The 27,357-nt window shown below is 42.4% G+C and overlaps 1 protein-coding gene across 1 annotated transcript in view; it reads left to right on the top strand.

Moving 5' to 3' along the window:
* Nucleotides 1-27,048, top strand: part of LOC124007996 (adhesion G protein-coupled receptor L3-like) — a 258,366-nt gene extending 231,318 nt beyond the window's left edge. Inside the window, exons 12-22 of the mRNA XM_046318915.1 lie at nucleotides 2,354-2,420; nucleotides 3,588-3,679; nucleotides 8,664-8,705; nucleotides 10,888-10,914; nucleotides 12,711-12,879; nucleotides 13,275-13,400; nucleotides 14,543-14,639; nucleotides 21,165-21,293; nucleotides 22,710-22,727; nucleotides 24,566-24,844; nucleotides 24,949-27,048. Coding sequence (XP_046174871.1) covers nucleotides 2,354-2,420; nucleotides 3,588-3,679; nucleotides 8,664-8,705; nucleotides 10,888-10,914; nucleotides 12,711-12,879; nucleotides 13,275-13,400; nucleotides 14,543-14,639; nucleotides 21,165-21,293; nucleotides 22,710-22,727; nucleotides 24,566-24,844; nucleotides 24,949-25,619 — 1,717 coding nt within the window. The 3' untranslated portion in view covers nucleotides 25,620-27,048. The remainder of the gene's footprint in view (nucleotides 1-2,353; nucleotides 2,421-3,587; nucleotides 3,680-8,663; nucleotides 8,706-10,887; nucleotides 10,915-12,710; nucleotides 12,880-13,274; nucleotides 13,401-14,542; nucleotides 14,640-21,164; nucleotides 21,294-22,709; nucleotides 22,728-24,565; nucleotides 24,845-24,948) is intronic.
* The last annotated feature ends 309 nt before the right edge of the window (nucleotides 27,049-27,357 follow it).

Raw genomic sequence — 27,357 nt, 5'->3', positions numbered from 1 at the left:
TTAGTCTCTTTCAGTTGTCTTGTCTTGGTAGCGCTTTTCTCTCCCCCCTCTACAAAGTGTCTCTTTGAGCTCAACTAATGTGTCACGTTGCTGTGAATCAGTGTCACCGACGTGAGTACCCAACACTAGACGTTGGGAGAGAAAACGCTATTCTGTCTTATCGGGGAACCTAGGTCCCAGGTTTCTATTCCCTTAGCTTCTTTACCAAGAGGATTCTGAGGAGATGGTCACCAATACAGCTTCAGCCTGACACAAGTGAAAATAGATAGACTCAAAAGGCAACAGAGAATTCTGTCATGACTGTAGAGGACAGCGGGCGGGGAGGCTTGCTGGTTCACGCACTAAGGCAGAAATGACAGCCATTGCCTTTTAAATAAATCTGCTTTTCTGTGATCAGACGTGGTAAAAAAAAAGAAACAATTTGGCGTTCAGCAGAATTTATATTGACTACTTGTGTGTGTTTACATCATCTCTTGACCAGGGGGAGAAGTATCAAGTCCCAGTAATACAAAATGAACACCCACTGGCACCCAATTCCCTATATAGTGCACTACCTTTGACCAGGGCCCATAGGGCTCACACGGTGCCATTTGGAATGCATGCATTGTTTTCTGTCTCGGTATATTCTGTTTATATATATTTTGACTTTTATCAAGGCATCGGGTTGTGATCGAGCATGTTAGTGTGTGAAGTATTAGTAAAAACCCGGCCAAGGCTTTTGAGCTTTTCACTTCAAGTCTAATAACGCTACCGACACTTTATATCGTTGAAAAATTCCATTTGGGCCATGCCGTGTGAAAATGTCCATGAAATGAATGTAAGAAAAATGAATCTCTTTTCAGGATTTCTTGAACACTCACTATAGTAGTCTGGGATATGAGGTGACAAGTTATAATTAAATCTTGAGTTGCATTGTCGGGTTTCCTCCCTATGTTCGAGTATGGCCTGCGCTGTCCGAAGCTAAGTGCGCACTCCTCTTCACACTTCAATCTGCCTTAAAATGCTATTGAATTACGGCTAATTCGCTGCCACTTCCATTTTGCCTCTTTGTCATCCAAATGACAACAGAGTAGGAAACTGTAATTTCCGATGGCCAAAAATGGAGGTCTATCGCGCGGAGCCGGAGATTAAACTATTAATAATTTAGCCGGAAGGTCATGAATCAACTTCATTTTTGTCGTTCGCCTTCCCAGTATCACCTTCATCCCACATCTGCTCCCATGCGCTCTCATATCTGGGCCCGTTCGCTTTCAATCAACCAACTAGAGTCTCGTAACTGCCACGGAGAAGTCAAGCAAGCGCACGGTGTTGCATTGTTAATATGGTAATGTGACCGTGAGAGTGGTTCATTGGTTAACACGACGAGGCTGGACAGTTCATCTGTCTCTATGGCGCTTTTCACACTGCCGAGCTGAGGCGAGTTGTTCTGAGCTGGCCTGGTAAGACATCCACTTTAGTTTCTGGAACTGTGCCCGAAAGGAAAATGTGATAAGAAAATGTATCTGAGTTAGCAAAGTATGGTTTGGGTCGGCACAATAGTGTGAAAATGGTATTAGTGTCTGTATGGTTGAAGTCCATTAAATTTAAAGTCAGTCAAATCAGGAGGTGTTTTGGGAATGGAATTAAATTAAGGGAATGGAATTCCATTAAGAAGTTCAGAATTTCCTATTATTTTCTGTGCAAACGTTTCAAAGCATCAATTATATTCCTTATATGGAATGAACCTCTAACCCAATGAACATACCAGCTGCACACAGGATCATTTTTAGAGAAGTAGGGGGAAGTTGACGCTGATCCTGATGTAGTTGAGCTTTTCCCTCCACTAACGGTTAAGGTTAGGATTGGGTACCTTAGCAGACGGTCTTATCCAGGAGTAATTAGGGTTGAGTGCCTTGCTCAAGGGCACATCGACAGATTTTTCACCTAGTCGGCTCTGGGGTTCAAACCAGTGAACCGTTGTTTACTGGCCCGGCACTCTTAACCGCAAGGCTACTTCGGGGAAACTTCAGCCCGGAGCCACATTAGAGTTTTGTCCTTTTGATAACACTGTTGTGACCATCACAGCCAATAAGAAGTTATGACACTGAAACCACCCAAATCCTCCCTCCAAACCCTCATGTAACCCTCATGTAACGGTCATAACTCTCCTACCCCCTTGCGGGGCACTGTGTTTGAAGTGCTCATTTCTCTTTGTCACTCCAGCCTCCACGTTGATGTATGTCCTGTGCGTTTCTCTCATCTCGCTCTTTTCTCTCCTCTCTCTTCTCTCGCCCTTTCTCTCTCTCTCTCTCTCTCTCTCTCTCTCTCTCTCTCTCTCTCTCTCTCTCTCTCCTGTCTCGTTCCTCCCCTCCAGGTGCTGGCTTCGATTGGACACCTACTTCATTTGGAGCTTCATAGGACCGGCAACCTTGATAATTATGGTAAGCGTCCCTACTTTCCCACTACCATACTATCTCATTAACCCTACTTAGCACCTCAGGGCACCACTTAAATGGTCCAGAGAGAGCTTAACATCCACTTTCCACTGTAATATAAGCCACTGCTGGTCAGGTGTCATGGCGAGAAATGGATGAGGATGTGAATTGTGAATTATTCCGGTTAGTCGCTTTTTCCGCACAACTGACAGAGATGTCTTTGGCGAGGGAGAGAGGAGAGACGGACACTGCTCAGTATTCCGTCTCGGAGTGATCCCGTTCCACGATAATGATTGATTTTCGCCCAGAACTTCCGCCTGGAATCATACGCCATCTATGCTGCTACTTTGTACCTTGAGGCACAGAGATAGGACACAGACTCGGTAACATGCACACACAAGCAGACACTCGTAAACCACATACGCATATACTGGGGAAAAATACAAGGACTCCGTCTGGAAGCGTTGTCCCTCTAGGAGGTCGGGGAGGGGGGGGGGTTTAAACTGCGGCTCAGTTAGCTAAATGTCACTTCCCTAGCACAGTGTAGTACGAGTTAGCTTTCAAATGGGTGTCTTTTTGAGGGGCAATACCATCTTGAGATAGCTGTACCTCTGGTCCACAATGACATCTGAGCTTTTAGCTGATTCATGTTTGAGGCATAAAAAATGATAACAACAGCAACAATTCTGATGCTCCATACTACTATTTGGTTCCTCTATTGGGCTATACTTGTGGTATTTCTATCAAACCTATATGTTCAGTTCTGTTTGACATTATTTGACTCCTGATGAGAGCAGTTTGGAGAACTGCAAACAGTCTTAAATCTATCAGTCTCAAATGTAGTTTGCTTCCTATGGTTAACTGCATGTTTAGTACATTCATTTTGGACAGACTCCAGCCATTGCATTGATCAGGAGCCAACTAGTTCAACTTCATTGTCAAGTACAACATGGCACTTCTATATGTGGCAGTTATACTGTAATACAATTTTCATATAATTTTGTGCTCTACTTGGCAAAGTGGGTTAACCACATCGTGTTTCGACACAACATACTCAACTCAACTATAACAATGTCTCCCCGGTTTAAAAAATGTATGAAAGCATCAAGACCAACAAACACACAAACTCCATTTCAGCTGTGCTCCCTCCTCTCTTTCGTCCATCTCTCCCAGCTCAACGTGATATTCCTGGGCATCGCGCTGTACAAGATGTTCCACCACACCGCCATCCTCAAACCCGACTCGGGTTGCCTCGACAACATCAAGTAAGTCCCTCGTCCTCTCAGGCATTGAGACCTTCCAGACATGTACATTAGTACATGGGAGTTAAGACATTGGTATATGACAGAACAGTTTCTGATGGCTCGGTGTGTTAGAGGAGGGTTTCCCAAACTATGTCCCGGGGCCCCCATTTGGTGCACGTTTGTTTTTTCCCCTAGCACTACACCACTGATCCAAATCATCAAAAATGGATGATGAGTTGGTTATTTGAATCCGCTGTGTAGACCTAGGGCAAAAAAACCAAAATGTGCACCCGGCTGGGGACCGACATATTGAGAGAGTTCCCTCCCCGCTTCGTGCCATTCGCTTCTGTTTTAAGAACCATTTTGCAACCGAATCAGTTGGACAAATACACCACTGGGTTGTGGGTTCGATCCCTCTGCACGGGCCACATATACTGAACAAATGTTAACTGTAAGTCACCTCTGCATTAATGCAGCCGAAACAGCAAAATTATATTGAACAATCAATGTTATGTACCTCACACTAAACCTAGACTTTGAGACGGAAGCTGTGTCGTTATACCATGTGTCGCTGCTTAGAATAACTTCTTCCGTTTTTTATACCTGTGAACCTCTCAAAACACATCTGAAGGGTGAGAAGGGCCACGCAGAGATGCAGGAAGCAGAGCCCTCCAGGTTCATAACTCATTATCACCAAAGGTTGTGTCATGGTGGGGAGGCAAGGGTTAAAACAGGACAGGTATTCCAGCAGGCGTACTTCATTATCGGAAGAGCACACTGGTCGGCTGAGGGAAAAGGCCACGAGACAATCTGGTAGAATGAACCTGGCCCGTCGGCATCCGCTAACACACGGATGAATATTCATAAATGGGAGTGTGTGTGGGTGGGTGTGTGCATCTGGGTGTGCGCTTGTGCGTGCACTCCCTGCCACTCGGGATATGGAACTCTGAATGACATTATAAATCCCACAGTTTACTGGCGTTGCAGTTTGAGTGACAATGAAGGAATGAGTATGAATGTGTTTAATATGCTCACTGTGTTTTGTGAAAACAAATTAACCACCTATTGCGATATCACCACAAAACAATCGGTCTCAATGGTAAGATTAGATCAAATATTGAAGGTTTGGTCATTGATTTAAATTTGAATCCTTTTTGTATTTTTTTTTTTTGTCCACATACTTTTGGTCATGATGTGTATCTGTTTGTTAAGTGATTAAATAGTCATTCAAGGTCATTTGGAACTAAAGTGGAGTCGGTGGTGTCTTGGAACACTACATTAGTTCACAATGACACCGTGAGGCCCTTTGCGCCTCTAGGAGACGAAAGGAATCAGCCAAAACGATGACACAGCATTTTTCTGGTTCACTTAGGGGTGTTAGTCCAACCAGGTGTCAGGGTAGACTTATTTTGTGGCCGGGCTTAAGTCGTTTTTCTGCCTCTGTCTACCATTCCTATATCCTACTGATGGATAAAGAGCTTCTGTGTTTTCCCTGTCCGGAAGTTCGAAGACACTCTAGAAGCATCACTGTGTTTAATGGCTGTAATGCTAGGCATCATCCCCAGCCGCCTGTCAATGCTTTTGTCAAAGTGGAGTGAGACCCTGCTGGCCTTGTTCTGTCAGCGAGTACACACACACACACACTATACACCCCGCCACACACACCCACACAGTCACACTCATTCTCACATACAGTAGACACTCTTTCTTACTCACGCACGCAGGCACACACTCACATTGCCTGCAGTGCCGTGGCTCGTTTTCCAGAGGATGCCTGCTCTGTGTATCCCGTTCCGAATAAACAACAGAACACCCTACTAGACAGAGCCGTCTGTATCAGTGTCATCAGCACTCTTTTGGATAGTATCATAGCGGTCTGAGACGTGTTGGCACGGCAGAGTTCAAAGCCCAGAGCTGCGCAGTCTGTTGTGACATTTGTCCGTGACTCAATAACAACCGATTTTAAAAATGAGGTTTGTGAATATATGTTATAATGGGCCGTGCGTACTGTTGCGTCTCTGTGGACTCTGATTGGAGCTAGGATGACCATGAGTTTGGCTTGGTTTTGTTTATTTGTGATTAGGGCTGTGGCGGTCACCATCACAATCACACCATCACAATAAATCCGTTATTTATTTTAGTCAGGTCTAAAGAAACATTATGATAGGAAAGAACATGTATTTCAGAAGAACAGAATATGAGTTGGTCTACTGTAAGCCTATATTATCTGGCTATGCTCCATGCCATAAGCTGTAGGCTTGTTCATTTAGCTGACAAGATATGCTTATAAGCCCTGTGCCATTATTGTATTTGATCTGATTTTATAGTAAGAAGAATATAATTGAACTTAGGTGAATAAAATAGAAAGGATATTTTTTTACCATTACAGAGCAAGTGTGCGTATGAAGTGGCTATGTTGAGCGTAAAAGTGATCACTTGAAACAGGTCCTAAATGCTCGATTTAGAATTATTTGGCAACTGTAGTTGTGAATTACACAAACCTTTGAATGTCTTAGAAATTGCAACATAAAGTGCATTCGGAAAGTATTCAGACCCCTTGTCTTTTTCCACATTTTGTTACGTTACAGCCTTATTCTCAAATGGATGAAATAGTTTGTTTTCCCTCATCAATCTACACACAATACCCCATAATGACAAAGCAAAGACAGGCTTAAAAAACAACAACATGTCAATGGGTCTGAATAGTTTCCAAATGCAGTGTATGTTGTAATTTCTAAGACTTTCTAAGGTGTGCATAGTTGCATGGTGTGACTGTAGGCTATTGATCATTTGAGAAAGTAGCAAAGAAAAGCTTGCTGCACTTTTCCTTGCCTCAAATTGCACAGCTGTTCTCTTATCAAGTGATCATATTTTCACCCGTCAGGCTATTCTCAATGTAATCTTGTGTAATATCTAGAATTAGGTTCATTTTAAAATGGGCAGGAACAAGGGGCAGGAACAAGGGGCAGGAACAAGGGGCAGGAACAAGGGGCAGGAACAAGGGGCAGGAACAAGGGGCAGGAACAAGGGGCAGGGGGACAAAGACATGTCATCTGTATGCACTCGAATAGCGGATGGAGGCGGCTACTGTAGCTTTCCCACCTACTGTACTTCGGTTTGATAGTGGAGGAGCAGGAGTTGAATATGAACAGCTGCATTTAAAAACACTTATTTCACTCATCTATTGTTTGAGGAGCTTGTTCTCGCTGCCCCCGACAGGTGATATTCAGCCCAAACTCTGTATGCCATGGCCTCTCCAACCTTGTTCCTGCAGCTACCCAGGGCTTAGTCTGGGAAACCCAGTGAAATCTGTTCAAGAACATCGATAGTGACATGTTTTCACAATAAACATGTTTCACAAAACTTTTGACAGCCTGTCTGAACGCTCGAGGAAAGAATAAACGAGAGACTGTAGGCGATGGGTAACGCATGGATGCTGAGATATTCTCTATAGCTAAAGGTAAAGTGTCACCCAATTAATTATGACAATAGCTAACTGTAATCAGCCCTGCACAATCAATGAACCGACAGCATCGCCTCGGGCTGTACATTATCTCTCAGACACATTGATATACATTTTGGAGTGTAACATAAGGTAACCAGTCCACCCAGCATGCATGATAATACAGTCCACACTCAATGGTAATTACTCTAATTGGAGTATAAGCTAGACCAATTATGTACCAAAGACATCTTAAATCAGTTTTGTTTTATGTTTTTTTTTTCTGACATGCCTTATATGCCTTATATGCGTTAGGCTATGTATTGTATGGCACAATCCTAATTATTATTACTTGCGGGTTTATAAAGCCTATGCATAAGCTCTATGTGTATGGCTGTTTTGAATGAATCATCACCTTAGAAAGCGCTATTACAGCGACTCAACAGTCCCATGGAATTTGACTGTGGTCATGACTCATGACTGCCAGGGTGGCGGTAACAGGGGTCACCACAACAGCCCAGGTTGTGAGTGTCATCCGTGTTAGTGCTAACACTGTTGACACAGCTTTTGATATTGCGACCCGACATTGAACGGGTTATTGAGTTGATAGTCACCAACTGAGTGGCTTTAAATGGAACTATGGAGAAATGTAAAGGACACCATTTTTTATACTTGGATGATTTGATCACTCATTAGTAACAAATTGTTTACATCTCAAAATATAGTAAGTATAGTTTGAACTTCCCCTAGCTATTCATCAAGGGAGATGTAATCTATAAATACTGCGAGTGAGCTATAGAGATTATTTCTTTGAGATGCATTGCCTTGTTTGTCTGTGGAGAGGATATATTTCTCTGTGGAGAGTTCTCTCTATCATATGATTTGTCACACTTGCCTCCCTCGGCCAATCAGAAGCCGCACCTCCGGCCTCTCTGTCTCTCAGACCACAACATAAGGGTCATGACCCCTTCTCTCCCAGCTCTGGCATCTGATAGACCTCCCTCTAGATGTATGTACAATATCTCCTTCCACATGGCTATGTCCAAAATGGCACCTGTGACAATGAAAACAAATATGATACAAAACAAATAGGCCTACTGCTATTTTAACCACACTATTAGTTGCTTTGAATGGACTGTGTCAGTTTCAAATCTTAAAGTTCTAAATGATTTAGGCTACTGCTAACAATTTAGCCTGCTACTAGTAATCAAATTGTTTGATGATGAAAATAATGGATTGTTTCTAAGTCTGACACAGTGAGCGTTTTGATTTTGAAGAAAACATTCTACTGGATTGTAAGAATGTCCACACTCCTGCTAGGTCATAATTTAGTAGGACATTTCTTCACTCTTTTTCTTATATTTGGTGGTGTGTTCATCATTTGATGTCTCACTTTATGTTCAGATGTCATCACGTTGCTTTTTTCTAATGAATGTTCCATGTTTTTTTGTCTCTCATTTCACTCAGTTTCTCTTCTTTTGAATAACACCGCATGCTATGCTTTGTCTTATTGAGGTTTTTGTTTTTTAACTCTTGTCTCTTATATTTCCTTCCTCATGTTAGCTATCGTTATTATGATGGAATTCTTATTGTGGAATGGCACTGGTAAGATGCCACATTGTTTTGGTCCCCATTGCCTTTCCCGATAGACAAAGACTCTTTCCTGTGTCAATTCCTCATCCGATATGTGTTGTGAGTGCTGTGTTGGCGTAACCTGTTGTATTTGACCCCGTAATCATTTGTGCTCTGTAGGAGTTAGCTTTGTTGTTCCTCTGGCACAAATTGGACGTTGTCTTCCTCTCTTATGCAAACGTTTACCAAACTTTGTCGAACCCTATATTTGGGAACTTGCTGAGCGTTGATGACTGCAGTCCACAAGGTGCTGAGAAACGTAGGAATGCGTACTGAAGATTGTTCATGACACGTCTCTTTAATAACTTAAAAATCACTGTGAGTAGACGTGTCCTGTATATGCTTCATGGTGAATAAAGTATCTACTTATTGAGAATTCCCCTACGATAGACCCTGAAGGAATATGCAAATTAAGATGGTATGATCGATTCGAGATGTCATCGACATTTCTTTGTACACAAAACTTTAGTTAAACCACTGGCATCCTGCTGAGTAGATAACAGCATTTCCTATTTCCTTTCAACTAGTCAATGAGACTCCTTTATGCTGAGGTGAAAGGCGACTCAATTGACCAATTGCAATGAGCTATAATGTGATCTCAAGCCATTTGAAATGCATATCACCTCTCAGAATTGACTAATTTGTCTCTTTTCAAAAAGGAAATTGGTGCCAGTTTAATGTGGTTGTTTTGGATTGGAACACTTTGCTCCTCAATTTATTTTCATTTTTGATATTTCTACCCGACTATTAACAAAATCAGCACTTTCCCCTCGTTTTTTCCGGTGAAAGCGCACAAGTGCTGTTTTTGCTGCGGTGGAACCATTCAGCGTGATACTGGAGTGGCATCATTGCGAGGGTATTCACCAGCTCTACGGGTGCCACTTCAGCTCTGGGAAATGGGCCCAGGTCTGTAGGACTGAAAGTGGTAGGGGGTTAATTAGGAGAGTTTCTCAACTTAGTAAAAAAAATATATATAATTCTGATGCAAGAATATGCACTGAACAAAAATATAATTATTATTTCTATCAAATTTTATCGCTAGCAAATTTGAATGCACAAAAATATATATATTTTTTTTAAGGCATCTGTGTTCAACAGACGCATATCTATATTCCCATACGTGTAAAATCCATAGATTAGGGTCTAATGTATTTATTTCAATTGACTGATTTCTTCATATGACCTGTAACTCAGTAAAATCTTTGAAATTGTTGCATGTTTATATTTTTCTTGAGTATATTGTGCATCTTTGACAGGCATTTTGAAATGACACGTATACCTGTCCAAATTCTTCATATACAGTTCATACAGTATTTTGAACATTTCCTGAGTGAGTGTGAGTGCGAACAGGAGGAAATGATGGTTGCTGAGGATATCTGCTACCTTGAACCAGATTTTCCAAGATAGCCCTCACGGCAAAATAAATATCATCCTCAATTCTTAGTGAAAAGCAAAGGCGACCAGATACAAACCAAGGAAGATATGAAAAATAACCTCTTCATATCCTGACCTCCCTGATACTTCTATTATGTCCTTAGGCATCTCTACCTAACACCCCCCCCCACACACACACACACACACACACACTGTTTGTCGCCCATCCCTCTGCAATATTGCCCTAGTTCCAGGTCAATATTTCCCTCTTTTTTTTCCCACCCTCGTTGGATCTACCTGAGGGGGCAATCAGCTTGATGAAGTGCCTCTCCCAACAGGTCATTAAGATAGATCTGGGAATATTATGTTTCACGGTTGGCCCCAATAATTCCATAAATCATTTATTTTTGCTCTCGCACCTGGCCCATTTATTACAGACGATTGAGGCGAAATGCTAGGCCCTCCCGTTTTTATTGAGGAGTGGAGACGCTTGTGAATACGATAATTACGTTTAGCACCTGTAACTGACTCGCAAAATTCGAGTGAGTGAGTGAGAGTAAGAGGATTCTGGCTTCAAGACTTTTGGATGCAATCAATATTGTACTTTATTTGATGAGACATTTTTTGGGGAGTATTATGTCATGTTTGTCTTTATGTTTGTGTGTCTGTCCCCCTCTCCTATTACTATACTGTGTCATTCAAAATCATATTATTGGATTATTTGCTTTGGAGTTTTGTTTGGTTATTGATTTCATTTTGTTTTTCATTTCTTTCCTGTCAGCTATGAGGATTACGAACCTGAGATCAAGTAAGAGTAAAATGGACAGGTCATCCATTCATGACACACCATACATGTCATCATAACAAAGTAATGAGTCATGTTTATACCACCACATGTCTTTAGTAAATGTTTAGTGAAGCTCTCCGTCAAGTCGTAGGGAAGGAATATTCACCCACACCTCACATTTGTTCAATATTAGTTCAAATGGGTACGCTTCTGGTGAAGTCATCTCAGAACGCTGAAACAAGTCTCCCTGTTTGTCACGGGAGAAGTAGTCATGCACTGTGCAATTTAAGGTTTGAAAAAAAAAGTAATTGTTTTCATCATTTCATTGATTTGAAGTGCACTGGTATTTCTGTTTATACTAGCATAATTATTCAGAGCTTCGTTATTTGTCGAGGCTTTTGGGACAACCCTCGGGCAGCACATTCAAAATACTGTGTTTACATGTGTTCATATTCATTTGTCTTCCAGTGATTATGCCATACCTGCTAGCCCCGAGGTCATACAAACTGTATCGCCTATTGTCTCGGTATTAATTATACACCAAGTACTATTTTAATATTGGGGAGTTACCTTGAGTTTTCCACTGTTACTGGTCCAGTAATAGTCTCTCTCTCACATGTTCAAATTTGAAAGAGTACACTATCTGATGGTCTGTCATGTAATTGATGAATAATGTGTGCAACTCTTGAAAGAAGGCGAGCGAGAGAAAAATGATAGGTGTCCCCAAGGAGCAGGCGAACACACGATTCAATTTAATTCCACTCCTCCTGTCGATTTTCCGCTTCCTTTCTCTCCTCCCTCCTTCCCTTCATCTAGATTTGTACTTTTGTCTGTCTGGTGAACATTTTTTTTTTTTTACCTGCGTTTCTCTTCTCTTTTTGGTTCATCTGTATGTTCACAGACCAAGATAGCTAAACGTTTGTTTTTAAATGCCGTTTTTTTTTGTTTTGCTTCCGTGAACAGGTAGTCGCGATGCTCCTTCCGAGTTGTGCACTGCCGACAGAATGCTAAGTGGGAAGTCTGAGAACAGTCACCACCTCAGACCACCTCAGAGGCTTGGTTGACTTTGAAGTCACCTCTCCTGTATCTGGTCTCGAAACCAAACTAACACTTTGTTTGTGCGTTTCCACCTGTAGCTTCCTGGGACAATTACATATTTACATAGTTAGATTTTTACCATCAGCTACAGTATACAGTGGGGCAAAAAAGTATTTTGTTAGCCACCAATTGTGCAAGTTCTCCACTTAAAAAGATGAGACAGGCCTGTAATTTTCATCATGGGTACACTTCAACTATGACAGACAAAAGGAGAAAAACAATTCCAGAAAATCACATTGTAGGATTTTTAATGAATTTATTTGCAAATTATGGTGGAAAATAAGTATTTGGTCACCTACAAACAAGCAAGATTTCTGGCTCTCACAGACATGTAACTTAATCTTTAAGAGGCTCCTCTGTCCTCCACTCGTTACCTGTATTAATGGCACCTGTTTGAACTTGTCATCAGTATAAAATACACCTGTCTTTTTTCTCATTTTGTCTCTCATCTTTTTAAGTGGGAGAACTTGCACAATTGGTGGCTGACTAAATACTTCTTTGCCCCACTGTATGTATGCACAGGGATCTGTCAGACAGAATGCGGGCCCTAGTCCACAATCATCACTGGTGATAGTTTGTGATAATTCACATACATTTCTTTAGGAAATTACAGACTACAAAAATCGAAGATCTTTTCGCAAGTATTCAAGTTGAGTTGTTACTTCTCTAGCAGTTCTGAGAACATCCAGAAAGTTGACGTTGTCTCTTTCTGCTTTCAGATCGTGGGTGATTGGGGCCATAGCGCTGCTCTGTCTGCTGGGCCTGACATGGGCCTTTGGCCTGATGTATGTCAACGAGAGCACGGTCATCATGGCCTACCTCTTCACCATCTTCAACTCCCTGCAGGGCATGTTCATCTTCATCTTCCACTGTGTCCTCCAGAAGAAGGTGTGTGTTTTACTCTAACCTTGTGGTTCAGGGACTGTATTCACAAAGCGTCTCAGAGAAGGAGTGCTGATCTAGGATCAGGTCCCGTCCTGTCCATGTAATCTTATTCTTTGTGATCTAAAGGCAAAACTGATCCTAATTCAGCACTTTGACTCTGAGTAGCTTGATAAATATGCCCCTGTATTAGCTTGCTGTATGAGCTTTAGTCAGCTTTTCAAACCACACATGAAATGCAAAGTGGTTAGCTCAGAATTATACATGACATGGCTTATTACCATGTAGCAAGCTAGAGTGTAATGTAGTTATTAACTACAGTATTCATTTTCTCACAGTACACCAACAAGTTGTTTGGTTTTCTGTGTCTGAATGGGAATGTGTGTGTGTGTGGTTCACAGGTGCGTAAAGAGTACGGAAAGTGTCTGCGTACCCACTGTTGCAGTGGCAAGAGTGTGGAGAGTTCCATTGGCTCTGGGAAGAGCTCAGCATCCCGCCCACCAGGGAGATATTCCACCGGTTCACAGGTAGGTAGTGCCTCTCCTCTCACCTCACCTCAAATGGCAATGTATTTGGTTGACTACGAGCATATCTGATATAGATTTTTACTTCATTCTATCTGCTGATGTTGACCGGAAAGTTCATTGTAGCCCATTTACTGTATTTACTTGGTCAATGTTAATTAATAGGTTGTTAACAATACATTTATGAATCATGCAAATAGTCTACGGCACACCATCAGCCTGTCACGACGGAAGCTGGTCTCAGCGTACATAATTAACCCAACGGCTAACCGCTACGCCGAGTTTTCGCCATCAACCGCATGTGAACGGAAGCGGTCGTAAACACCCTGTAATTTATCGGCAACTCGGAGGCTTTTAAATGAACGTGTAATTAGCAAAGTACATCGTAAACCGGTGGGCTCTGGGTGGTTAGGGAGGTAGGGTTCTCTCTCTAAATGAAAGTTGGAAGTGAGACTTGGACAGAGAAAGAGACCTTTGAAATATGAACACTGATCAACCCAACTCCCACACAGCGCTGGGTTGAAATAGAATTCTCATTTTTTTCTCTCAAAGACTTCAGCTGTGCTTGATTGAGCCTGCACCTCTCAATGGAACCAATGGAATAGTCCCAAAAGTGCAAAACCTGCCCATGCTTTTACTGCAGGCAGGCTCGATCAAACGATTAAAGTATCTGAATACTGTAAATACTATTTGAAGGCAAGTCTGCTCCCACAAGGACTTGTACACTTGAACATGGCCTTGACTTTTACAGCAGTGTAGAGTTATGCGAGGTAGCAATAACACCAGTGAAACTTAGCAATAACAGCAACAAGAGGTAGCAATAACAGCGACGAGAGGTAGCAATAACAGTCGCAATGACTCAATTGTGATAACACTTTTGTGAGATGTGGAAGTCAAACCTTTACAAAGCCTTACAGAAAAACACAGTAACAAAGAATAAAGTAATGTACTGTGTACGTCTTCCGCAACAAGAGGTCTGAATGAATGTATCAGCACAGAGTTGAGGTGTGTTTTTATGGTGAATGTTGCTGCACACACCCAAGACAGACGGTGAACATCCTAACTGGAAGCCACCTTTAAGCACTGATTCCATTACCGTTACAAAACCCCACTGATGTGTTAGTTGTAATGTTCCCCCTCTGCAGAGTCGGATCCGTCGGATGTGGAACGACACAGTCCGGAAACAGTCAGAGTCGTCTTTCATAACCGGCGACATCAACAGCTCGGCGTCGTTGAACAGAGGTAATATTCAGTCAATTTGCACCGCACATGCTTGAACGCGCCGCAACCCACTAGCCTCTCCTTTAGGTTTTCAACGTTGTGTGATGTGGAGGAAGAAAATAGCCTTTGTGACAAAAGCGGAAGGATTTCGTGTTGGGTCCTGAAGAGCTTATAGGTGCTTTTGTTCCACTTCCGCACAAAGACACCTGTTTGGAATGATTGTCGAATAATGGTCGTCTGTCTGGACCGTGATTGTTTGAAGCAGGTGTGTTAGTGCTGGGCTGGACCAAATTCACAAACACAGTAGCTCGCTAGGACTGGAGTTGGAGATTCCTGCGTTATGCTCATCCAGTGTCCTGACTGTGAAATATGTGATCCTTCAAGTCAGCACATTAGCCTATGGGTTGTTCTCACACTTGACAAGAGATGGTCCACTCTGTGACTTGTGACAGAACTAGAATAGGGGAAGAGTTGGATGAACATGTTTTAGTTTCGTGTTTTAAGATGAGTCATTCCTCTCCCACTCACCTGCTCGTATAGAAAGTCGTCCTGCTGTTAATAAAAAAGTATTCATCCCTTACTTTATTCAAATGGCAACTCATCCCAAATGACCTTGACTTTTGTAAAATAATGAAGCTTTTCAATGTGATAATGCAGTTGGTGTATGTGCTAATTTATCAAATTAAGAAACTTTTCAATTGTTTCAAAAGGGTGGATTTTGCACCTGATGGAACCAAGAACCAAAGTAAATGCCAATATGAATTGCACAAAGCATGAATAAATTTGCCTAACCAAAAAGCAGTTGGACAAGAGCAAAATATTTACTTGAGGCAGGACTATTTGTAAATACAATACCAGTCTTCTGGACAGCTTATCAACCAACAATGTGTGAAACCAAGAAAGTAATGGTAATTGCTTTGTTCTTTAAAAATAAGTTGAACCATCCACAAATGCTTATCTCCCAATTTCGTTATGTTGACAATTATCTCCCAATTTCGTGATATGATGACAATTATCTCCCAAAACGATCATGGAAATACACAGTAGCGCATTGGATAGCGTTCCAAATAAATACACAGTAGCGCATTGGAGAGCGTCCAAATAAATACACAGTAGCATGTTGGATAGCGGTCCAAATAAATACACAGTAGCATGTTGGATAGCAGTCCAAATAAATACCCAGTAGCGCATTGGATAGCGGTCCAAATAAATACACAGTAGTGCATTGGATAGCGGTCCAAATAAATACACAGTAGCGCATTGGATAGCGGTCCAAATAAATACACAGTAGCGCATTGGATAGCAGTCCAAATAAATACACAGTAGCATGTTGGATAGCGTTCCAAATAAATACCCAGTAGCGCATTGGATAGCGGTCCAAATAAATACACAGTAGCGCATTGGATAGCAGTCCAAATAAATACACAGTAGCACGTTGGATTGCGGTCTAAATAAATACACAGCAGCGTTGGATAGCGGTCCAAATAAATACACAGTAGCGCATTGGATAGCGGTCCAAATAAATACACAGTAGCGCATTGGATAGCGTTCCAAATAAATACACAGTAGCGCATTGGATAGCAGTCCAAATAAATACACAGTAGCGCATTGGCAAGCGGTCCAAATAAATACACAGTAGCGCGTTGGATAGCGGTCCAAATAAATACACAGTAGCGAGTTGGATAGCGGTCCAAATAAATACACAGTAGCGCGTTGGATAGCGGTCCAAATAAATACACAGTAGCGCGTTGGATAGCGGTCCAAATAAATACACAGTAGCGCGTTGGATAGCGGTCCAAATAAATACACAGTAGCGCATTGGCAAGCGGTCTAAATAAATACGCAGTAGCACGTTGGATAGCAGTCCAAATAAATACGCAGTAGCGCATTGGATAGCGGTCCAAATAAATACACAGTAGCGCATTGGGTAGCGGTCCAAATAAATATAAAAATAAATTATTTTTATTTTACCTTTATTTAACTAGGCAAGTCTAGGAACAGTGGGTTAACTGCCTGTTCAGGGGCAGAACGACAGATTTGTACCTTGTCAGCTCGGGGGTTTGAACTTGCAACCTTCCAGTTATTAGTCCAACGCTCTAACCACTAGGCTACCCTGCCGCCCAAAATACACAGTAGCACATTCGATAGTGGTCTAAATAAATACACAGTAGCGCGTTGGATAGCGGTCCAAATAAATACACAGTAGTGCGTTGGATAGCGGTCCAAATAAATACACAGTAGTGCGTTGGATAGCGGTCCAAATAAATACACAGTAGCGCGTTGGATAGTGGTCCAAATAAATACACAGTAGTGCATTGGATAGCGGTCCAAATAAATACACAGTAGCGCATTGGATAGCGTTCCAAATAAATACACAGTAGCGCATTGGATAGCAGTCCAAATAAATACACAGTAGCACATTGGCAAGCGGTCCAAATAAATACACAGTAGCGCGTTGGATAGCGGTCCAAATAAATACACAGTAGCGCGTTGGATAGCGGTCCAAATAAATACACAGTAGCGCTTTGGATAGCGGTCCAAATAAATACACAGTAGCGCGTTGGATAGCGGTCCAAATAAATACACAGTAGCGCGTTGGATAGCGGTCCAAATAAATACACAGTAGCGCATTGGCAAGCGGTCTAAATAAATACGCAGTAGCACGTTGGATAGCAGTCCAAATAAATACGCAGTAGCGCATTGGATAGCGGTCCAAATAAATACACAGTAGCGCATTGAGTAGCGGTCCAAATAAATATAAAAATAAATGATTTTTATTTTACCTTTATTTAAGTAGGCAAGTCTAGGAACAGTGGGTTAACTGCCTGTTCAGGGGCAGAACGACAGATTTGTGCCTTGTCAGCTCAGGGGTTTGAACTTGCAACCTTCCAGTTACTAGTCCAACACTCTAACCACTAGGCTACCCTGCCGCCCAAAATACACAGTAGCACATTCAATAGTGGTCTAAATAAATACACAGTAGCGCGTTGGATAGCGGTCCAAATAAATACACAGTAGTGCGTTGGATAGCAGTCCAAATAAATACACAGTAGTGCGTTGGATAGCGGTCCAAATAAATACACAGTAGCGCGTTGGATAGCGGTCCAAATAAATACACAGTAGCGCGTTGGATAGTGGTCCAAATAAATACACAGTAGAGCATTGGATAGCGGTCCAAATAAATACACAGTAGTGCGTTGGATAGCGGTCCAAATAAATACACAGTAGCGCGTTGGATAGCGGTCCAAATAAATACACAGTAGCGCGTTGGATAGCGGTCCAAATAAATACACAGTAGTGGGTTGGATAGCGGTCCAAATAAATACACAGTAGTGCGTTGGATAGCGGTCCAAATAAATACACACCTCTAGTGCAGACTCTGAGGTCTTGAGTGTCAGAGGTGTTATATAATCCTCCTAGACCATATCTGCACTCGATGATGATGCCCTGACATTTCTCAGGGACGACTCCTCTGCAGACATTGGGTCCCTTGACGGAGGGGTTGAGTCCCTGCCACTACCTCACTATCTCAATCCGCTCGCCCTCTCCCTCTCAACCCGGACACTAATACGCAGTTTAGATGATGGATTGATGTTCGACGGTGAGAGGAAGTGTCGAGATCCTCAATAATTAGGCACTCAGCGACGAGCGTCATCCCAAGATGTTGGCTCTTAGCTGGGGGAGGGAGAGAGAGAAATGAGTGGCGCTCAGTGGGGTGGGCAGGCCTAGAAGACACTGCTGTAGATATATCACTAAGACCAGGAAGAGGGAGTAAATTAATTAACACGTTTTCAGCTCAAGGCGTTGAAACGCGTCAGGTCTGATGTGTAAAGCGTGAGAATAAACACTAAGTCTGCACAGATGCATTTTCAGTCTGGCGCAGGATAACACGTCATGTTCTGAAAGCGTCATAAACATCACAAACCTTCTCCTTGCTCTTCTCTGCAATGTTATTATGGAATTACAGTATGTGTGGAAGAGAATACATCTCTCCCTGCTAGTCCTTCTTCAACTCAATATTCAGTACCTTGCCTCAGTCTCTGCATAACTGTTGCTGACTCCATACTTCTCTCCTCTTGAGAGGGAAGCATGCAATCATCTTGATAGCCTCGACTTGTTTAATTTATCCCCGCATTCATGATTTGGAAATGGTCCAATATATCAAACACAGACCCCATAAGTGGGGGAACCAACAGAGAGTGGGGAGGAGCTGTTTATAATTTAAAATTAGGCTGGTATTTTTGGAAGGCTTCAGAATAAAAGAAGCAACAGCAACAAGAAATGAGCACATAGTGATTATATCAAATGGAAATTATAACCTAATGTATACATACATCCATATTAATAGCCACATCAAACAATGTATGCAAATGAAGTCTAAAATAGGAGTTTAGTTGAGTAAATTGTGATATTGTGATTCTGTTCCGATGCATCGACGTGATTGTTGGAGTTGAAGATACTCCTGCAATGATATATTCATAAAATGATTTGCCTCTTGGTGAAGTTATTCAACTGGATAACTGATTGGACTTAAATATTATTTGTTGTCGTCCTTTGGACAATTAAAATGTCGGCCATTTTGTTCATGCTTTGCTGTGTGGTCAGAGGAGTAGACAACCCAAAAGGAAACTGATTTATGTTCAAATTCTAGTCAATAATACATGTTCTAAGACAATAGCACAGCTACAGAATATCGCCTGTAGTCACACATAACAGAAGTTTCCCCTCTGTACCATTCCCATTATGCCCTTGCTGGCCAAATTACACATACTGTAACTGTTAGCTCATTCCCAACATGTTATCATTAGGTCAGTGCGTTATGCCCTTAGTACAGTATGCGTAACGGAGCTGTACACAATCTTCAAAGTTAGCTATCATAATTAGTCATACATCTTCCAACTCTTGCCATTTCCTTGAGTCCTCTACCTCTCCTTTCAGAATTGGTTCAGGCGTAGAATTGAGACACACAGACAATCCCTGGCACTGTATGTACAAGACCAGAGTTATCGGTCATTAGAGAACCGGTTTGTCTCTTCTCTCTCTCTTTCTTTCTTTCTCTTCTTGGCTCTGACAGATTCAGAGCACTGCGAGAGAACAGAGTCCCTCGTCGGCAGAACTAATTGGCATGCATTTCCGCCTCTGCTGATTTTTTGGGGGGGGGAGATATTTATGCAGTCATTGGTACACACTGCACACTTGAATGGTGTATGTCATAGAGCGCATGTTAGGATCTCAATAATATCATATTATGTGTTCTGAATCTGAAGAGAGAAAACATACTCTTAGATGTTTCGGCAATTTGAACATAACATATAAACAGGAGCTTTTTTGTAAGTCGCTCTGGATAAGAGCGTCTGCTAAATGACTTAAATGTAATGTAATGTTATTGCAGATACGTTCAACTGGATACCGTAACTCACAAGATTTCGCAAAATGTTTCAATTTCCCCCAAAAGTCTGTCTGTTTTTTCTTCACTAACTGCTGTGCGGCATTCAACCCACATCCAAACTACCTCCTTATTCATAGAATTTGTGTTACCTTCTAGTCTAGATACATTTAGTCACATTGCTCAAAGTTAAACGTTTATTTAAAACTGATCTGGGAACAGATGAGTCCCACAGGCAAAGGCATCAGTCAATGCCGCATAGTCCGGAGTGACGATTAGACAAGTAGAATCGGAGCCTCTATTTTCACAAACCTCCACTTTTGTTCAAACGAAGTCAAGTAGAAAGACGTGGTACAGGGAAAAGGGACTGCGAAGGGACAACAATCAGCACTGTAATGGCACTTACCATCCATGAGGATGCTTTATTTGAGGGTATTTCTGCCAGGGAATTGTCTATGGGAAAGATGAATGCCAAGAAGTGAAGGCAATATTTTACTGGACAAATTATATGGGAGATGTAGACCATTTACACAACGTAATACAGTAACCCGGAAATGTTACCTGCCAAAAGCTTTCATAACATCCTTCTTCAAATGGAGTTAACATGTTCTATACTGTAGAGTGGTAATTTGACCATGTTATGTTCAGGTTTGTTATTGAAGTGTTATGTCTTCGTTTTGTGTATGTCTATGCTTCAAAACAATGTCTATGTATGTACTGTTGCACACTGTCAGCGAGCATCTGTACCTTGTAAATGGGGTGGAATTGGGAGGGGGGGCGGGAAACCACATTCAGCTCAAAAGCATTTGTAAAATGACATGGTCAATTTGGGACCCCCCCCCCTACAATTCTACCTCTTGAATGTGATCCTACCAATTCCAACAATGCTACATGGACGTTTATCCCATTGAACAAGCAGAGTCATCATTGACCCACCTCACTGCTGCCGTCGTGATAAACCATGATCATGTCTGTTTCAAGCTTTGCTACGACTGTGGCCCGACTGTTTAACAACTCGCCCTTAATGATCATGTGAATGTGTATTGCTGTCATTGCCTCGGCTGCGTCTGCCTGACTGATACATATGTTCTCTCTCTTTTTCTCTCCCTCTTTACTTCCCTCTCTCTCTCTCTCCCTCTGTCTCTGTCTGGCTGCTCCAGGGGCAATGGCTAACCATCTTATAACTAACGCTCTCCTCCGTCCCCATGGCACTAACAATCCCTATAACACATTGCTCGGGGAATCGGCTGTCTATAACAACCCGTCAGTGGGCATGTACAACATGCAAGGTGTGCCAGCCTTCTTTTCATTCCTTCATGAATGTCGCTGGAATGGCGCTAGACATGACTTTTTTTCGCTACACAAATCTGCTTTTGTCCCCAAAAGACTTTTGGCGGGAGGGGGTATATGGTGGCTTCCCATTGGGGCATGCCATTCCGTTACTAATCACTTTGTCACACTCCAAACTCATTCATGTGCCTCACTTGCCTGGCATGCATAATTCAGTGTGGGGAAATGGTGCAGCGAACCCAAACTATTGGGAAGGGATGTCAGCACGCCAATTGGGGAGCTGAAAACACCACCAGTCGTTTGATGTTTTGCTGCACTGTTGTCCGTGAAGCTTGCTGTGGTTGTCCATGAAGCTTGCTGTGGTTGTCCATGAAGCTTGCTGTGGTTGTCCATGAAGCTTGCTGTGGTTGTCCATGAAGCTTGCTGTGGTTGTCCATGAAGCTTGCTGTGGTTGTCCATGAAGCTTGCTGTGTGCACTGCAACTTCAAAGTGTTGCTGGTAGATTGTTGAAGGAACATCCTTGTTCTGTTAGTGCTCCCAATCAATGATTCTAATATATAAAAAAAACACAGAAGGTGAACTCCTAATGAAGTAGCATAAACAAAACTTTTCTCCTTCCGGGCTCCTTTCCAATAAGACAACATGAGGTTGGCAATTTTTATGACACTAAATGTAAGCCGCCTGAACCTTCCTAATTATGTAAAAGGCCAGGATCCCATTGGTAATTATGAACCTCGAAATCTGTAAAGCAGTATGTTTGCCCAACCAGCAAAAAACAACATCAATGCACTACAGGACTGTTGTTTTGCAGTTCATTAAAAAGCTTTATACCAAAGCTGTCCAATATATTAAAAGTACATGTCAGGCAAATTGTGTCTGAAAATGTGACCGAAATGTATTTAGTCAGATCAATACTTCTGAAATGGTTGTTCGTCTTTCAAGACTAAACTGTCAAATAGGAGTTTTATGGAGTAACACCAGCAGAGCCAATTACTGGATCAATGATGAACCCGTCCAAATAGTACTATCGCGACTTCCTGTATTCCATGATTTGGTTTTCTCTAAAAAGCCACTTCAAATGTCAGCTAACTTTAGCCACCGCTTACCAAAAACAGATGGGAGAGTGATAGGGGCATGTGCACAAGTGTTTGTTGGCAATGGAGATGACTAGCATGTAATGTAATAACAATATTAATAGTGTACGTCAATATATGTAAACTCATCTTCCCCCCTTGAATATACTCTGGTTATAGTTTCTAAGAAAGTGTTATCAAATACGCATGATGACATCACAAACGGGAGGTCATTTCTGGAAACGCATCATCAAGCCTGTGTGAACGTCTCTTCCAACTGTTACTGTTATGCTTACTTGTGGTTTTTTCTTTGTCTTTCCTTTTCCTCATGCTGTCAATAAGACCCCTACAGAGAGACAAGTATGGGAGTCAAACTAAACATTGCTTACCAAATGTAATTGACCTTAGCTTTACTTTCTTTTCACTCTATGCTGACAAAGGGGGGAATGAGAAAACAGTCATCTTATTTGGAAGTAGAACTGAACTATTCAAAATGTCAGACGCTCCTCTGAAATAATCACCCACTTCTGAAGAATGTCCATCAAATATATTCACAAAGGAGATGCCTTGAAAGAACTTGATGTCTTCTGCAAATCGATCAGCCCCAAGGAGCATCCATTTGATATAATAAGATCCAGAGGGGGCTGGTGGGAGTAGCCATGAGAGGACAGGACAGGCTCATTGTAATGGCTGGAATGGAATTAATGGAACAGAGTCAAATGTGGTTTCCATATGTTTGATGTTTTTGATACCGTTCCATTACAATGAGCCTTTCCTCCTATACCTCCCACCAGCCTCCTCTGATAAGATATGATCATCCTGTATAGCTGACATTGTAATCCATAATATAAGATTCAATTGTCCAAAGTAGCCAGCATGCTCCTGGTCCTAAGAGATTGAATTCACCTCAAATGTTGGCCAATCAAAATCCAATGCCAATCTTGGAACTTGGTCACCACCGGCACGTGTTACTGTTTTACATTAGAACAAGTTCAGCCGCACTTTGCAGAAAACAAAGGTCAAACCTACATACAGTTTTTGCAACAACAACAAAAAAAAAGAGGTGGAGAGGCTTTAACTTTAGACATTCCTCTTTCAAACACGTTTGAAATATCCTGATGACCTTGTGTGAGGCTGAATGCTGACATTTCCTACATTTGCATTGACGCATCCCTATAAGACACCGTGGGCATTTTAATATAAAACATCCATACTTTCTCTGCATGAGAGAACAGAAAGTATTTTCCTAATGTGTAACTGTAAAGTTGACCCCTTATCACCATGTCCTCTATGGCCTATATGTATCATTGCGGAGTCATTAAGTTTACCATTAACTTTCTTTCTACATTAGTCTATGGACAAATCCATTTAAAGATGACGCTTTCTTAAAGGTAGACTCAGCAGTATGACATCATCATGCTAACAGGCATAAAATTTAAAAAAAAAAAAAAAAAACACAATTCAAATCTGCCAAGACTGCTACTTTTTGCTCATCCCTATTTATCCCACCCCCAATCCCCATTGCCCACATTGCGGCAGGTTTCAATGTAGGCAGGAAATTGCCCCCAGTGTATTAATATGGCGTATTGCTGAATGTACCTTTAAGTCGGGGATAATAGAACTGGGGTCGAAATGTATAAACAGAGCTGTAGGTAGTATATCTCACTCTTAAAGAGAAATGCATGGCTGTGGTTTGTTGTTGTTGAGTGTATGTGCCCAAAGCTTACATGTTGTCAATTGTCACACGTATAAATGTTCTCATGTTTGGACAAAGTTATTCGCAACAACATCACAACACAAGCCAAACAGAGAAGATCACGATAGAAATGTAGATTGCATTACAAGTACTTGAGTACGTGTGTGTTGCTTGAGTACTCGTGCGTGGCTTGAGTAAAGGTAAGTGTATCTAGTATTGACTGACTACGTTGAATCATTGAGACAATCTTGCAGTTTGTGAACATACCATATGGACACAACACAAAAATCAAGTGAGAGTGTTGACCTATAGGCCAACATATCACAATCGGTGAGCCACCCTGAAGGTTGCACAACACACGGAAAGAAAGCAGATAGCTTTGGCGGTCTGAATGTGTGCATGACCACGTCCAAGCGGCTGACATTTAGCCGTTCTAATGAGCGACCGCTACTTCCGTCCCTCTCATATGAGCTTCTCTCCTCTTTTCCTCTTTGTTCCCCAGAGGGAATCCTGAACAATGCCCGGGATACAAGTGTCATGGATACTCTACCACTGAATGGTAACCACGGCAACAGCTACAGCATCGCCAGTGCCGAGTACATCAGCGACTGTGTCCAGATCATCGACCGGGGCTACAACCACAAGGAGACCACGCTGGAGAAGAAGATCCTGAAAGAGCTGACCTCCAATTACATCCCTTCCTACCTGAACAACCACGAGCAAAACCGCAACCTCATGAACAAGCTGGTGAACAACGTGAGCAACGGAGGCAAGGATGTTAGTCTGGGGGGGTATGGGGATGGGTGCAGGGATGGGGGGGATGGGTGTAGGGATGGGGGGGATGGGTGTAGGGATGGGGGGGGATGGGGATGAATGTGGCGCTAGGTTTGGATGATCAGTCTTCCTTCCCTCCGCACCTCCACGATGAGGGTCTGGGCCTGGAGTTGATTCGGGAGGAGTCCAACGCCCCTCTTCTGCCCCAGAGACCACCGTTGCTGCCGCCCGTGGACAACCTCCACCACAACCACCTCCACAACCAGGGCCTGCCGCATCAGCCTCCGCTCCCCCACCACCACCACCCAGCCTTCTCCTCGGCCACCACCACCTCGTCCTCGTCCCGCCGGCGGATCCCGCAGGAAAACAGTGAGAGCTTCTTCCCCCTGCTCACCAACGAGAACACCCAAGACGTGGAGCCCACTTTGCCCAGCTCCCAACCCCACCACCTGCACCACCACAGGGACTCTCTCTACACCAGCATGCCCGTGCTGGCAGGCCTACCAGATACCACAGCTAACGGCACCACCACTGCCCCCCTTGCTGATAAAGATACAGGAGAGGGACTACCAGCAGGGGGCAGGAGCCCCGAGGCCAGCCAGGACGATGTCTACTACAAGAGCATGCCCAACCTGGGCTCACGTAACCACCTGCACCAGCTCCACTCCTACTACCAGCTGGGGAGGGGCAGCAGTGACGGGTTCATCGTGCCCCCCAACAAGGAGGATCTGCCCCCCGAAGAGGCCCCCCAGGAGCCCTCGCACCTGGTCACCAGCCTATAGGCCCACAGACCCAAACCCCCCTGACCCATTTGCCCCAATTCCTTATTGCCGTGGTTCCCGCTTTTTTCTGCCTCCCCTTCGCCCTACGCGTTCCCTTGTTTTTTTTTGTTTTTTTACTCCATGTCCCAAATTTGAAAAGCGAAACTGATGCCTGTCTCAATACTGACAGCAAACAGAATATTGAAACTGTTATGTTTTGTGGATAATACGACTTGACTCGGTTCGATGTTGGAGAAATCTATTGATGTGCATTTCACTTTTTTTGCGAGATGCCGAACCTTGTATGGATTGATGTGTTTTCTCTCAGTGGGAGGGGAGATGAACACATGGGACAGCTGGATCTCGAGCTCTGAAATGTATTTTGACAGTCCAAAGGAACTACAAACGGACTCAAAATACATTCTGCTACTAGTTGATGTGTAGAGTTCAAATCGGAACAAATCAAGAATAAGACTATTTTATTATACTTCTGTATCCATACTGGCTTTTTAAGGGGGGTTCTTCCTCTATGGTGATTTTGCAGTACATTTTGTGCTGACGTGTTCCTGCAAGTTCGACGTGAACAGATTTTGAACAATGAAGGAATTTAAATCACTGCTTTACAGCATTTTTTTGTTTTTCTTTTTTTTTCTTCCTTTTGCCGTAACAATAATAACCGTTGAAGAAGCTGGAGGGAAAAAAACTAATAACAGAGAATTCTGAGGTATTTCTATGTAAATGTACAGATACTAGCATTGCACATAATAGTATAATTTTTTTGTTCCACTCAAACCTTTGTCTCTGTAAATGTAGTTGGTTCGGAGCATTTCCTTTTTGTTGTGCTGGTCTTGAGCATTATTTTGCCTCATTTATTTCCAAGAAACAATAAACAAAGCAACAAAACTAAATAACACCAACAAAAAAAGAATCACAAAACACTTATTAGCGTACATAGCGGTGTAACCACCAATGTTTTCCAAACCATTTTATTTTACAGTTTGGTTATTTCTTCACTGTGTGGATAGAAAGAGAATTCTGGGTCACCCAGCATAGAAGGGGACGAAATCACAAGTGTCAGAAAAGTTAGCCAAGAGTTGGCCTGCAGAGAGCGAGCTATTTTCTTTCCTCATCAGTGAAGAGACAGGTGCTTCTCGGAGAGAAAGTGAACAAATTGAAATATCAATAAGTAACTGGGCACGACAAAAGTTTTAGAGTGAGGAAAAACAACTGGAAATATATTTATTTATTTGTTCAAATGACAAAGTACAGTGATAGATGGAGGTAAAGAATTCAGCAGCACAGAGTAGTTTTTATTATGAGTATGATTATGGCTTTTTATTTATTCATTTTTGTATGGGTTTCCAAGTTGAATGACCTCATAACTAATATTTGTTGTAACAGTGAAACTTGTTTGCCAACAAATAAATGACTGATTAAGATTTACCACATAGTTATGGCAAAGCTCCTGTGTTTTTTTGTGGGTTTTACATTGCTATTACTCCAAAAGGCGAAGCAAGGCCTTCCTTGTGACGATAGTGTTGTTTGAGCTCTGTTTCGAAGAAATCTCAATACATTCAGCTATTTCATGAACACAATAAAGGAGAATGTGTCACTGCTGGTTTAATGTACTCTGTGTATGTGTGAAAGCCAACTGAGTGAACGTCAATCAATTTACCCCACGAAGAACGGTGGGTAAGTAATCATTCATTTTCATAGGAATTCTGGCCTTTATAACAATGGATGGGTCTAACCCTGGGGG

This window comes from Oncorhynchus gorbuscha, linkage group LG21 (genome assembly GCF_021184085.1).
Source record: "Oncorhynchus gorbuscha isolate QuinsamMale2020 ecotype Even-year linkage group LG21, OgorEven_v1.0, whole genome shotgun sequence".
Taxonomy (NCBI): Eukaryota; Metazoa; Chordata; class Actinopteri; order Salmoniformes; family Salmonidae; genus Oncorhynchus; species Oncorhynchus gorbuscha.
This window is presented reverse-complemented; position numbering and strand designations above follow the sequence as displayed.